Source organism: Puccinia triticina, chromosome 9A (genome assembly GCF_026914185.1).
Source record: "Puccinia triticina chromosome 9A, complete sequence".
NCBI classification, from domain to species: domain Eukaryota; kingdom Fungi; phylum Basidiomycota; class Pucciniomycetes; order Pucciniales; family Pucciniaceae; genus Puccinia; species Puccinia triticina.
This window is the reverse complement of record NC_070566.1, coordinates 5390220-5402611: the sequence shown is the minus strand read 5'-3', so window position 1 is coordinate 5402611 and position 12392 is coordinate 5390220. Positions and strand designations below refer to the sequence as shown.

Below are 12392 nucleotides of genomic sequence, written 5' to 3'. Positions count from 1 at the left end.
CTGAATCTTTGTTTCGGCGTCAATAGCCGAGCTGTGGTTTTCTGGGGTGAACCATCTTAGATTCCCTATCTTGTGTAATGGAATTCCTTGGTCAAACCCGCCTTTAAAACCGGAGATTATTTCATTTAATTCTGGCAACAGACCTGCAGCATTCAGCGCGCGTCTCCACTCCGGCACATTCATCTCACATGAAACAGCCAATGGCCAATGAATTCCTCCTCTATAACAAAACCCGGTAGGGAAGTAAAAACGCAGAGAAAGTACAAACACAAAGATGACAACGTTAGTGTCAATCCACAAAGATGAGTAAAGGATCCGCTCAAAGAGCACAATAGACAAAAGAATACACAAAGATTTATGGGACCAAGCCCAATTAAATTTTGCAAATGGAAAGGATCATGCTACAATCACAGAGCAAGAAGCAACCTACTTCTTCTCGATGCCAGATCCGCTTTGATGGTTGTAATCGGCGGCTTGGCCCCTCGTTTGAGGATAGCCACCCGGTTTTGCTTGCCGTTTATCAATGTATCCGTCTACGAAGTTTGCTCCTTGGTATCCTCTGACACGTTTCTTTGGCTCGCCTTGATACGGCATTGCTGGGCCGTTTGGATTGTAGTTTGGCGCAAAACGATTGTAATCAGAAGCAAAACCCCTTTGCCTCCCTTGAGGCCCCGGTTGTTTAAAACCTTGATGATGAGCGTCCAATGGATAACCTGAATTATGTTGATAGTGTTGAGGCGCCCCGTAAACCGGGGTGTGATAACGATTGAAACGGTCTAAATTGTTGAAAACAACAGGTTGTCCTTGATTACCCTCCAAGGTTGCGAACACACCGATTTTGGGATCGGCATGAGCATACTTTTGTCCTGGTGCGTAATAGTTCTCCTTCCAGCCAGCTTCCCCAAAGGTCCTTACAGTCACATAACATTCCTCCACCAGGGTCTGCTGCCTGACCGAGATATCTTGAATGGCGGAACCTTCTTCAGAAGCGATCCAATGCGCAAACGCGGTCATGCGAATTGCCATGTCGTAGCGCAACGCGGTCATGAAACCGTGACCACCGGCTGCAATTGCATCACAGTGCTCCTTATGCACTAACAACCTGGCGGCGAATAACTCCATGCCGTAAACGTCTCGTAACGTCAGATAGAAATTTTGATGATTGTTTGTCCAATCGGAGTGCGTTTGCGTCCATTCAGGAGGGTAGGCTGAACCCTTATAAGCTTTTTCTGAATCAATTGATCTATTTGACTTCATGTTTATATGAGCGTAAATTGCTCTCTTTTTCCATTCTGAAAAACCGCAGTGAATAAGTAATATGACTCCTCTCGGGATTTAACAATGAGGAATCTCACCATTATTGAATATAGTTAGGGGCAAGGTGCCCTTAAAGCTTTTATGTTTTCATCGAAAAACGGGGTAAACCCCACATCGTGATGGCCTGAGACTGCGCCGATTGCGTGGACAAGTCCTAACTTTTTCTCGGCTTTGACCATCTTTGCGAACATCCTTGGTTCTGCTGTTAGGAGCACCGGAGTTGCTGATACAGCTCTAGCAATACCTGGCTTGCATGACGCTCCATCGTGACCGGAGGGGTTCATGAGATGTTTTACCAAGATGTCGTCCCCAGCCTTCTGAGCCTCTTTTATTTTTGTCCAAATGTGGGCTCTCTCCCAATCGATCTTGTCAGCTAACACAATGGCTGGAGGTGGGACGTTTGTTGTATTGATGATTGCTTCAACCCTAGATTTAGGCAATTTTGGGAACGAGGTAACCGCGTCTAAATCTAATATATCTCCACCGCCTGGATATTGATAAAATCATGCGTGGCAAATGAGACTGGTTATCTATGACTAATGTCCCCTGTAAACAGACTGCTCACTATTTGCCGGATCATCATCTTCGTCTGGAGAACCAGAATCCTCTTCTGCGGGCGCCAATGCGGCTTGTTGAGCGGTCTCTTTGACTCCTGGAATACCCGGAGTTAATGACTTGGCTACAACTGCTTCTTCTCTGCGTGACCCTGCTTCGACTCTTTTCGCCGCTACTGCTCTAGTCATGTTTTTCTCCACCATGATTAATACCTGCCGATATATCAAAAATACATTAGAGGCTTTTCCATTCCAATAAAACCACATAAAAATAAAATAATTGCTTCCAAAGGTCACGAGTTGAAGACTACGTGAAAACGCGCAAGCAGAGATAAATCAAATATCCGAAGAGTTAAATGACTCTCGTTTCTCGTAAAACGTGAAGACATGTATTTCTGATGTCCTGACTAATTCATCAAAGGAATAATTGGAGAGATGGATGAGTTCGTTTGTCATGAAGCTCAAGCTTAGAGTTAATTTTTGTAGACCTCACTATTACTAAATCTCTTCTGGCCAAAATTGGCTTGTAGAGGTTTGATTTCTTCTGTATCCTAAAAAGGCTTGGACTTTATGGCGCAGCGCCTATAACGGGAGATATATCATTGAAGTTAAATAACAGTCAATCTAGAGCTGATAATGATAAAAGCATCTTTCCGACATGCTTACAATATGTACTTCCTCCTTAGGGCTGACACGCCTTGTGGAACTTTGGAACTATTTGCGTTAGCTGTCTTGGGGCGAACTGCCTGGAGACCGAGTAGGAAATTGATACGACTCCTTAGGGCTGACACGCCTTGTGGATGATTGCCTTGGGGCGAGTTGCCTGGAGACTAATTAAGAAAAGATAGCGGATTGATGGTTGATGGATTAAAGGAGGCTTTGCCATGTGAATGACAAAAAAAAATTATGAAATGTTTATGAAAGCACAAGAAAGGATTTGTGGATATGGGGACGGAGGCCCTTTGCCTTGCAAAAATGATCTCGGAATGCAAACCAATTGTAAAATAAAGCGAAATCAACCGGAGTATGTCGAAGAAGGGGATTACAATGAGAATGCTAAAGGGATGTTGAAGAAGATAGAGGTGTTATAGATATGTCGAAATGAATAAGATATGAACGTCTTTGACGGTTGATGACGAGGCTGAAGAGTATGATAAATTGTTGAGAATCTTATTTGGAGATGTACACGGTTCAGCTGATAATGAAATGTCTGAAAAGGTGCTCGCAACTCTGCGGCGAAGGGCACCTGTGATCTATGGTGGAGGAGAGGAGATTGCAGCAGAGTGCTCTACGGCTCCTCTCCTCTCAAGGTTCATATATGGACCTCCGCCTCATGCGCATGGTGCAAAGCTTTGGCCCGATCACGCAGGTGCCACACGCTTAGCCGCCTCCATGGACAGGGGGGAACTCGTTGGTTCCCTCCTCGATCCCCTGCAATGACATGCACAATGATGGACTCACCCGGCTTGTGAATACTGATGCTTCATCCATTGGAGGCTCCCACCCTTTTACAAGTTGGCTGTTCTATACTTGGCGCTGGACAGCTTCAGAGGAAAAGCATGTCAACAAGTGTATTGCTAAAATCAACAAAGACCACCCCAAACCCAATGGCAAAATCCCATTTGTGCACTTAGGCACCTTGATTGTCAGCCTTAGAGTCAACACAGCTGACCTAAAGTCTGCCTTTTTCTACTTTTTACATATGAATTACTTCATATCTTTTTCATCTTAAGAGATATCCTTGTTTTGACTTCATATTCTGTTCTCTCATGCAATTTTAACCCTAGTTACAACTTACCAATTCTCTGTAACTCTACTCCTTCCCTGAGTTCTTGAGTTGTGGCGCGCATGCGCAGTTGTGACGTGTCAGCGCTACCAGGCGCACCAAACCACATGTAAATATGTAATTACATAAGCAAACTGTGAAAATTCAAGTCAGGATCCCCCTTGCCTGAGGAGGATCTACAGAATTCAGCAGACCAGAACCACACCTCCAGACAACCCAGGATCACCAGAACAAGGCCACTACACTCCCAGTATCACCAACAGGAATATTGACAGTTAGTACCCTTTTCATTGAACCTTGATTATCTCAGAGGAGTTCCTCTCTGTCTCTTTGACTGCTTTCTCTCCTCTCTTGTTTGTTTCTCTTCTCTTTGATCACAGGTACATATACCTCTAGACATCTACTCTCAAGGATCAAATCACTTCATATCCTTCTTTTTCTGTGGTTTTTGTCAGTAACAAACCACATAGGTTTCCCTTTAAAGAACCTTGACTATCCACAGAGAAGTCTAAAAAATTGTGGCTGATTAGACTTGTCTAATTCAGATACCTTCCACATTTCCATTGTGAGAAGAGGCTGTTGCAATCTCTGGCACAGCTTGGCAGCACTCCCTTAAGGAGTAGCATTGCTAGTGGATGTTAGTTCCCACCTACAGGTCAACAGAACCTTGAATATCATCTCTCAGATCATCTATTTCTCTCTGTCTCTTTTTCTCTTACTGTTTGTTATTTCTTTATCCCAAGAAATCCAAGCAGTGCCCACCCATTTTTCTTGTGTCCTGCTGTCACATAAGAGACACAGGCTCACATTGATCAACCCACCAGCACCTCTAAAGACAGAAGAAAACAAGCATGTACCCAAGGACAAGTACTTGGTGGATGATTTTGCGGACCACAATGGCTCTTGCAACTCAGAAGTCAGCTTGGACGGCCAAAGCACTTCAGAATCCTCTTCTGCTTCCAAGGAAGCGGAAACACCGCCTTTTTGACCTGGCCAGAAGCCAAACAAGACTGCTTCAAAAGAGTGTTCAGGACACTTCCGACGTTGTCATATCAAGTTCAGCCAACCCCCTGCCTAAGCAAATGGTAGTGAAGCTTAAGCTGTCAAACCCTGGTCCAGACAAGCTCAACGTGGTAAGTGAGGATTGCGTGGAAGCCCAGAAAGCCAGAGGATTGCAAAGAAGTAACACTTTCAATTCATTGTTTTGTTTCCCTTTAAGGGGTTTGCTTCCCCCTTGTGTCCTTACTTTGTTTGCCTGTAGGATTTCCCCCCAATCATCTTTCTTTCTCCTTTGAGCCTGCAGAATGTTGGATCTCTGCTTGTAAATAAATTGGGCAGGTTGCAAATTTACTTGCAGAGTGCCTTAGATTGATTTTTACAAAGTTCCTTTTGCGTGGTGTGATGCGAAAAAAATTAAGATCTTGTGAATTTGAATCTGAGGAGCCAGAGATGGAAATTTACAAGGACTTTTTCTAACAAAGTATCACCCTGTAAATATTTGGCCCGTAATATTGCACTAGGAGGTCTGTTGGTATACTTTTATATTGTTTTTTTACAAAGCTGTGATTTGCAATGTGGGATGCTTGGGAAACTCCCTGTAAAATTACACATACCCCCCAGTAATGTTCATTCTTACAGGCCACCAACTTTGCAGGGCCTGGTACCTTGTAAAAGGGACTTTGTAAAATTCAACATCCCCGTATACAATGAGTCATTGAGGGCATTTGATTATTTTGATACCAATATCATGGAAGAACTCCCACACTGCGCTGAGATATAGTGGCAGAAACACCAAGAAACTACCAAATTAGTGATATTTGGCAACCAATCACATTGTAGCTGCTACATTTGGGTGTTTTGTGGTGATTCAAGGCAGAAAACTACTCATTGAGGGCATTTGATTATTTTGGTTCAAACATCACAAAAGAACTCCCACACTGGGCTGAGATATAGTGGCAGAAACACCAAGAAACTACCAAATTAGTGATATTCGGCAACTGATCACATTGTGGCTGCTACATTTGGGGGTTTTGTGGTCAGTAAAGGTACAAAATAAATCCTTGGGGGCTTTCAATCATTTTGGTACCAATATCATGGAAGAACCCCCATGCTGCATTCAGATATAGTTGCAGAAACACCAAGAAACTAACAAAGTAGTGAGATTTGGCAACTGATCAGATTGTAGCTGTTGCATAATGGAAGTGACCCCAAATATAATATTTCAGGATTTATATGCAGAAAAACTCTTCAATGAAATTATTTTTGGAAATATACCTCATTAATCTGTGGTTGATAGCAAAATTAGATAAAAAAAAGACCCTGACAAAAATATGCTAAACCAAGGTAAACTAATTTCAAAAGGCCTTGTATGCATGTAGCATATCAAGGATGATATGCAATATCTTCAGGAAATATAAGATCACACCAAATTAACAATGCATGAAGATGGTCTTATGAGAGAGGTGAGGGGTCAATGTTTTTCCTTTTTTGAAAAAAAGTAGATTTGGAGACTTCTGATTACATCAATGCTACACACTCCATTCTGTTCCTCCTGAAAAAAAGACATTGCAAGTTTTAGGATTAATCCAGGGTGGCTGAGGGGTCTCAAAATTTTTGAATTGTTTCCTTTACTTGTAGAAATTCATGAATTTTATCAGGCAAAAAAATGAAATGATTCCTGTGGCTTGAAGCTAACACAGGGGGAAGTTGAGAGGTCATCGAAGAGTATTAAGGGGACATGGAACACAGACAAAAGTATCAAGAGGAAAAAAAAAATGATCAATATAATCTGATCAATATACGCTATACTGATAAGTATACAACATTGCAAATTCATCCATCTTGGTAGTGTCTGTGCTTGCAAAAGTGAAGACCCGCTACACATCTGCAAAAGATTCTCCTCCTACATCAGACTTATCTCCCCTTGCGTCCTTGATATCTTCAAACAAGAAGAGATAGAAGAAAATGGAGTGTTCTCAAACGATTCTCCTGCTTCTGAACTATAAATGCCAACATTGACCGCAGAACTTTTGTTGAGTGCAATAGTCTAGCGGAAAACTCAAAAAAACAGACCATCACCATGTAGCAGAACCGTATTGCTACTACCAAACACCCCAAGACTTGTTGTAGGAAGACTAAAGCTCTTTTTAATATAGCCAAGTGCACCTCAAATTCCTCAGCAAGACCTAGCCCAAAGGAATCTCAGAAAAAATCCACTCCCACTACAGGAAAAAGCAGAAGACTATCTGCAAATCTAAATCCTCAGGTATTTACTCAAAATACTTGATAAATCTCCCCTCAACGCGTACTTAACAACCATTTCTACCCGTCATCATCATGCCTCCTCACCTTAGGAATGGCAGAGACCTCTCAGCAGAACAGCACCTCTGATACCGTCTCAGTCCAGCCGCAGGAGAATGGCTTCAAAGAGCTAGAGTCAGCCTTGCCACCGCTCCAAGAGGATTTTATCACATTCCCCGAGCAGGAACCACTGCCCCCAGATACAGGGATCCCTCCAGCTCTATACCAGGCAAGAGAGACCTCCCTAGCTCTGGCTTTGAGCAGATCCATGCCAGTTCTGCACTCAGTAGACAGGGAACAATTGATTATAACAGCGAGTCAACAGCCCTCCCAGCCCAACCCAGAGGGTATGAGACCCACTGCTTTGTCTACGCTAGCCCTCCTTCTGTACACTCAGATCCCAGAAGATGAGGAATTAACCAGCCTCATCAGTATGTTCAATGAACAATTTGACCTGTTTGTCCAAGCTTGGGGTGGGGCCCAGAACACACAAACCATGAGGTGCCTCCTCTCCCAAGCTTCCTTAACCCAAGAGATGATCATAGATCTGGTTGGGAGGGAAGACATGATCCGCCTGTGCCAGGAATGGATTCTCAGAGACAAACTCAACATCCTGGAAATATCCCTGGCAGATCAGACCAATGGCAAAGAGCTGCTGATAATCTGGCCCCCTTTGCAGCTAGCCATAGTGCCGCACTCTAGTAAGCAACCCATACTAGCCATGTTGACTCCAGAGCCTACGGGTTTTCAATAACAAGCTATGGCACAGGAGTTCCCCCCTCCAACCATCAAGAATTTTGTCCCCCACCGCAACAACTACCGTGTTTTGAGAGCCAAGCTTACCATGGCCCCCAAATACCACCAAGGCTTCCTCCCCCTCTGCCGCAGCAGCCGCTCCAAGTGAGGCCTCCACCAGCTTCTATACCGCAAGGGTTGGTTCAGTTGTTCCGTTACCAACCATACCATCAACCAGGCGCGTACAACCAACAACCACTGTGAGCCTGAGTCTCTTATGTGACTACAGGAAACAAGAAAAAAGGAGGGGGGAATCTCTGGATTTCTTGGGATAAAGAAATACAAACAAGGAGATAGAGAGAGAGAAGAGCAGGCCTAGACTTTAAGTCTTTATTAATTGATCTGGGCTATTCTCAACCTGGAAAAGTTAGATGCCAGCTGTGCCAGGCCAAAAAGAGTGCAACAGCCTCCACTCACAACAAGGAAACGTTGGTGGGATTCAGAAGTAGGGTTACTACTCTGCTCTGGTTTTATAGGTCTTAACCAGAGACAACCTTTTGATCTTTTATGATTGAAAGAGTTGAAGAAGAAACAATCAAGAGCAACAGAGTTTTATCTGGATAAGCAAGGTTCAGTGAAAGAGTTTACTTACTGTCAATATCCTAGGCGCCTGTGACGGTAGGTATACTGGGAGCGTGGTAATCCTGGATTATCTGAGGTGTGGTTCTGGTGTGCTGAAGTCTTTTGATCCTCCTCAGGCCAGGGAGATCCTGACTTTGAAAATTTTCACAGTTTGCTTACATATTTACACATGTACAAGTGGTTGGTGCGCCTGGTAGCGCTGCCACGTCACAACTGCGCATGCGCGCCATAAATTTCATTGAGTGGCAGGACTCAATCATAGTTCATTGAGTTGCGGGACTCAATTGTAATTCATTGAGTTGCAGGACTCAATCACAATTCATTGAGTCGCGGGTAGCTTGCGGATCAACTTTTAGTTTAGAGTTATTGTGCTCAAATAATTTGAGATGTAGAAAAGGCAGACTTTTGGGTTAGCTGCACTGACTCTGAGGCTGACACAAGAACTTGGAGAAAGAGTAAAGTTACTAAGGAATGACAAGTTGTAACTAGGGTTAATGTTGCATGAGAAAACAGAATATGAAGTCTAAAAAAGGTTATCTCTTAAGATGGAAAAGATGTGAATTGATTCGTATGTAAAAAGGTAGAGAAGGCAGCTTTTAGGTCAGCTGTGTTGACTCTAAGGCTGACAACCTCCACACCCTTATCCTCCCATGGTGCACAGGTACGCAGACCACAAACCCTCTCATCTTCAAGGCAATTGGAGAGGATCACTCTGGAACTGGAGATAACACGCAGCAAGTTCTCCAGATAGGAGAATATCTGATGAGAGCCACTCAAGGAGTGAGGAGAGGCTACGGGCAAGGGCAAGCCCTTGGGAGAGGCCAATACTACAAGAATCTTTACCTCAAAGCTCTTCAAGTAGTGATTCACCTATAGGCCTCAGTTTAGACTTTGATAATCTCTCTGATCCCTCCAATAGAGAGTTTTTTTGTAACAATCTCAACAGTGAAATGTCTAGAAATGGCCCCTTGTTTCTAGAAAAACAATTTCAAGTCTTTCAAGTCTTGTTCTCTAAATTTCTCTCTGATTTATCTGGTACTATTGAAGCCATCCCTGGTACTCTTCTTGAAACTTGTGTTAGCAATTAAGAAGTCTTAAATTATTCTATTCTTGATCTCTTTAAAAATTAGTTCATTCCCTTTTTACTTGACCAAATCCTAAACAACATAGGAGAATGTGCCAGAGAGCCCCTATGAGCAACAATGTGCTGGAACAACTGAAGAAACACAAGGATGAGAAATTTGAGGCAGTCCAAGATCTGATCCTGGTAAATGAATGTCAATGTCATTCCAAAATGGATACCATTAGCCAAGATTTGAAAGGATTTGAAGAAAAACTGGACAACAACTTTTCATCCATTGGCAATCAGACCAATGATCTTCATGCTAATGAGTACAACAGATTTGACCAATCTAAGAGGAGATTCTGTGACATATCTTCAGTGGTGAATTCAGTGAGCTCAAAATTGGATTCCTTGGTTATACCAAATGACAGAGAACAGCCCCCACATCTCTTATACAACAATCTTTTCCAAAATGTCCATCATGACCAGCAACAAGAGCATAGATCCCATATCCCTGTTCCTACTCCTGACCTTCAGAAACCAATAAGAGGTAACTTCTCCAAACCAACAAGCAATGAGGCTAATGTAATTGCTCAAGAGGAATTTCCTTAATTAATTGATCATGCACCAGTAGACTCTGAGATAAGGAAAGAACTGTGGAAAGGTATACCTAAGAATGGTGACTGGGAGAAATTCTCTTGAGAATTGCCCGACAATCATGAGCTATGGATTAAAATTAGCAGAAGAACACCATCACAAATAAGTAATTTGGTACTGAGAACTGGAAATGGAAGATGCAACAGGAGTTTGAAAGTGATCATTTTTCTTATGATGAGAGAAGTATCCATAAATGGTTTGGCACTCAAAGAGAAAGATTGAAAGCTTATCAGCCTGAGCTCTCAGTGAGTATCTTATTTGTGAGAAGATCTTGAAGCAATGCCCTCCAAATCTTGAGCATGCTGTTAAAAGCAGATACAAGAGAAATGCTACTGAGATGAGTTTCGAAGACATGGTTATAACTGCTGAAGAAGTCATAGACAGAGTCATGAAAAGGAACAAGCCTGTGACCAACAATTATAAAACTCCAAATAGATCCCAATGGAGAACCAATGCTGTGCCTGAGAAAGCAGATAAGCCCAATGAATCCTCTGCCAAAAGAAAACCTGCCTCAGCTCCTGAAAAGGACAAGCCTACATGCCACTTCTGCAAGCAACCTGGCCACTTCTCCAGAGATGGCCCTAAGAAAGAACAGGATCAACAATGTATATAAGGAATGAATGATGATGATGATCCCAAAAGTGACATTTGAGAAGATAGAGGTGAGCCACAAAAGTCTGAATCTGAGCTAGATGAAGATGAAGGAAATCATAGAACCAACAACATGATCCTTGCTATGGACAATGGTAATGGTGCCAATTATGATCCAAATAGCACTCATGTCTTCTTGATAGTTGAGCTTCTTGTTCTGTCATCAGCAACAAGTTGCTAGATTCTATACTACCAGAATGGGAGAATAAACTCATGCCAATCAACCATGCTGAATTCCAAAGTTGTAGTGATCAATTACAACCAATGGGCATAATAGAAATGGCTTTTATTTTTCCTCATGCTGAAGGTTCCATTAGAATTCTAGCAGAATTTGTAGTGGGTATTGGAAGCCAGAAAATTGGGTGCTTTATCTATGGGCCAGTTTAAGTAGAGTCAGGTTTTGTGGGAGTTGAACTAGAATCTTCGTCAGAGCACGGTTGTTCTTGATTGTGAGCCTTGGTGAAATCATGAGTGACTTTGTTTAGGGGAGAAGAAGAATTGCCTTTATGGGAGTCAACTTCAGAGGGATTGGAACTAGAATCTTTGGTAGAGTTGGCTGATCTTGGTTGGCATTGGTAGTCAAGACATTCAATACTTTATTGAACAGGGCAGGTGTAGTGGGTTTGGGAGATATTGAAACTAGAATCTTCTGCAGAGAGGAGTTGATCTTGGTTGGAATCAGAGTAAAAATAATCCACAACTTTATTTTCCGGAGCAGGTGAATGTGGTTGAGGAGAGTCCACTTCAACATCAGCAGAGTCTTCTTTCAAAACAAAAGAGTCATCAGTAGCTTTATCCAGAAGATGGCATCAGGAGAGGATTTGTTGGAATTGAGTTCACCAGCTGGGTTTCCAAGCAATTGCTCAGAAGAGCATTTCAGAAAGATTGATTTGGGGTGAGCAGATGATTGATCTTTCATAGTGTTTCTTGAGCAGTCCGCCAAACCATATGAAAATCAAGATTTCCATATACAAATTGACTTCCAGACCTGCTGGCTTCTTCAATTGTGGAGTCAAGGGGGTTGATGAAACTGCTTAATATGTAGTACATTGTAGGATTTGTGATAGGTTCTGGAGTCAAAAAAGATTTGTTTGTGCGCCTCGTGATAGGACTTCATGGATTCAAAGATTGTATGTGTGTGTGGGGTGGGGGGAGGGGGGGGGGGTGGGAGGGGACTAGAATAAGCAAGGACTTGTGATTGAGGAACATTTGGTAGATTTACTTACTAGCATTGCGTACATAAATCACTTCCTGTAAAGGTCTCTTGGGACAAATCTTGGTGCAAACTGGAGTGTGGGACCATTGATGGGGTTTGCTGCTTGGTAACAAAAAGTGGAGAAAAGTGAAGTAAAATCAGATGTAAGCTCTCAATTAAAATATGATGTAAGAATAAATGGCTTGCAGTGTTGTTCATCTTGGTGGTGGAGTAGATTGGCTTTGAAGCTGAGATGGATTTCCTGATAGGAGTAACATAAAATGAGAGGTTTTAGATTTGCTGAATCTTAGGGATTTGGGAAAAATGAAGGAGTGTTGATCCTTCAAAGGAGGCTGAAAAATCAGTTGAGTTGATGGCTTGCGGTGACTTGATTTTTTGTCCTGGTTCTGTTTTTTTGTTCTGTTCTTTCTTGTGGCTAGACTGTGGTTTCTGTTCTCTGTGGATTTTTGTGATTCTGTGAAGCTCCTGCCC

The 12392-nt window shown here is 42.6% G+C and overlaps 2 protein-coding genes across 2 annotated transcripts; both read right to left on the bottom strand.

The window, feature by feature from the left end:
- Nucleotides 1-426: 426 nt before the first annotated feature.
- PtA15_9A533 (uncharacterized protein) lies at nt 427-2060 on the bottom strand (the record flags this gene model as incomplete). Its single annotated transcript, XM_053172752.1, has 2 exons — nt 427-596; nt 1883-2060. 2 exons carry the CDS (start codon nt 2058-2060, stop codon nt 427-429), a joined length of 348 nt encoding a protein of 115 aa, XP_053023961.1.
- Nucleotides 2061-11301: 9241 nt separating this feature from the next.
- On the bottom strand, nt 11302-11624 carry PtA15_9A532 (uncharacterized protein; the record flags this gene model as incomplete). Its single annotated transcript, XM_053172751.1, has 2 exons — nt 11302-11468; nt 11546-11624. The coding sequence occupies 2 exons, from the start codon at nt 11622-11624 to the stop codon at nt 11302-11304; spliced, it is 246 nt and encodes an 81-aa protein (XP_053023960.1).
- Between the last annotated feature and the right edge of the window lie 768 nt (nt 11625-12392).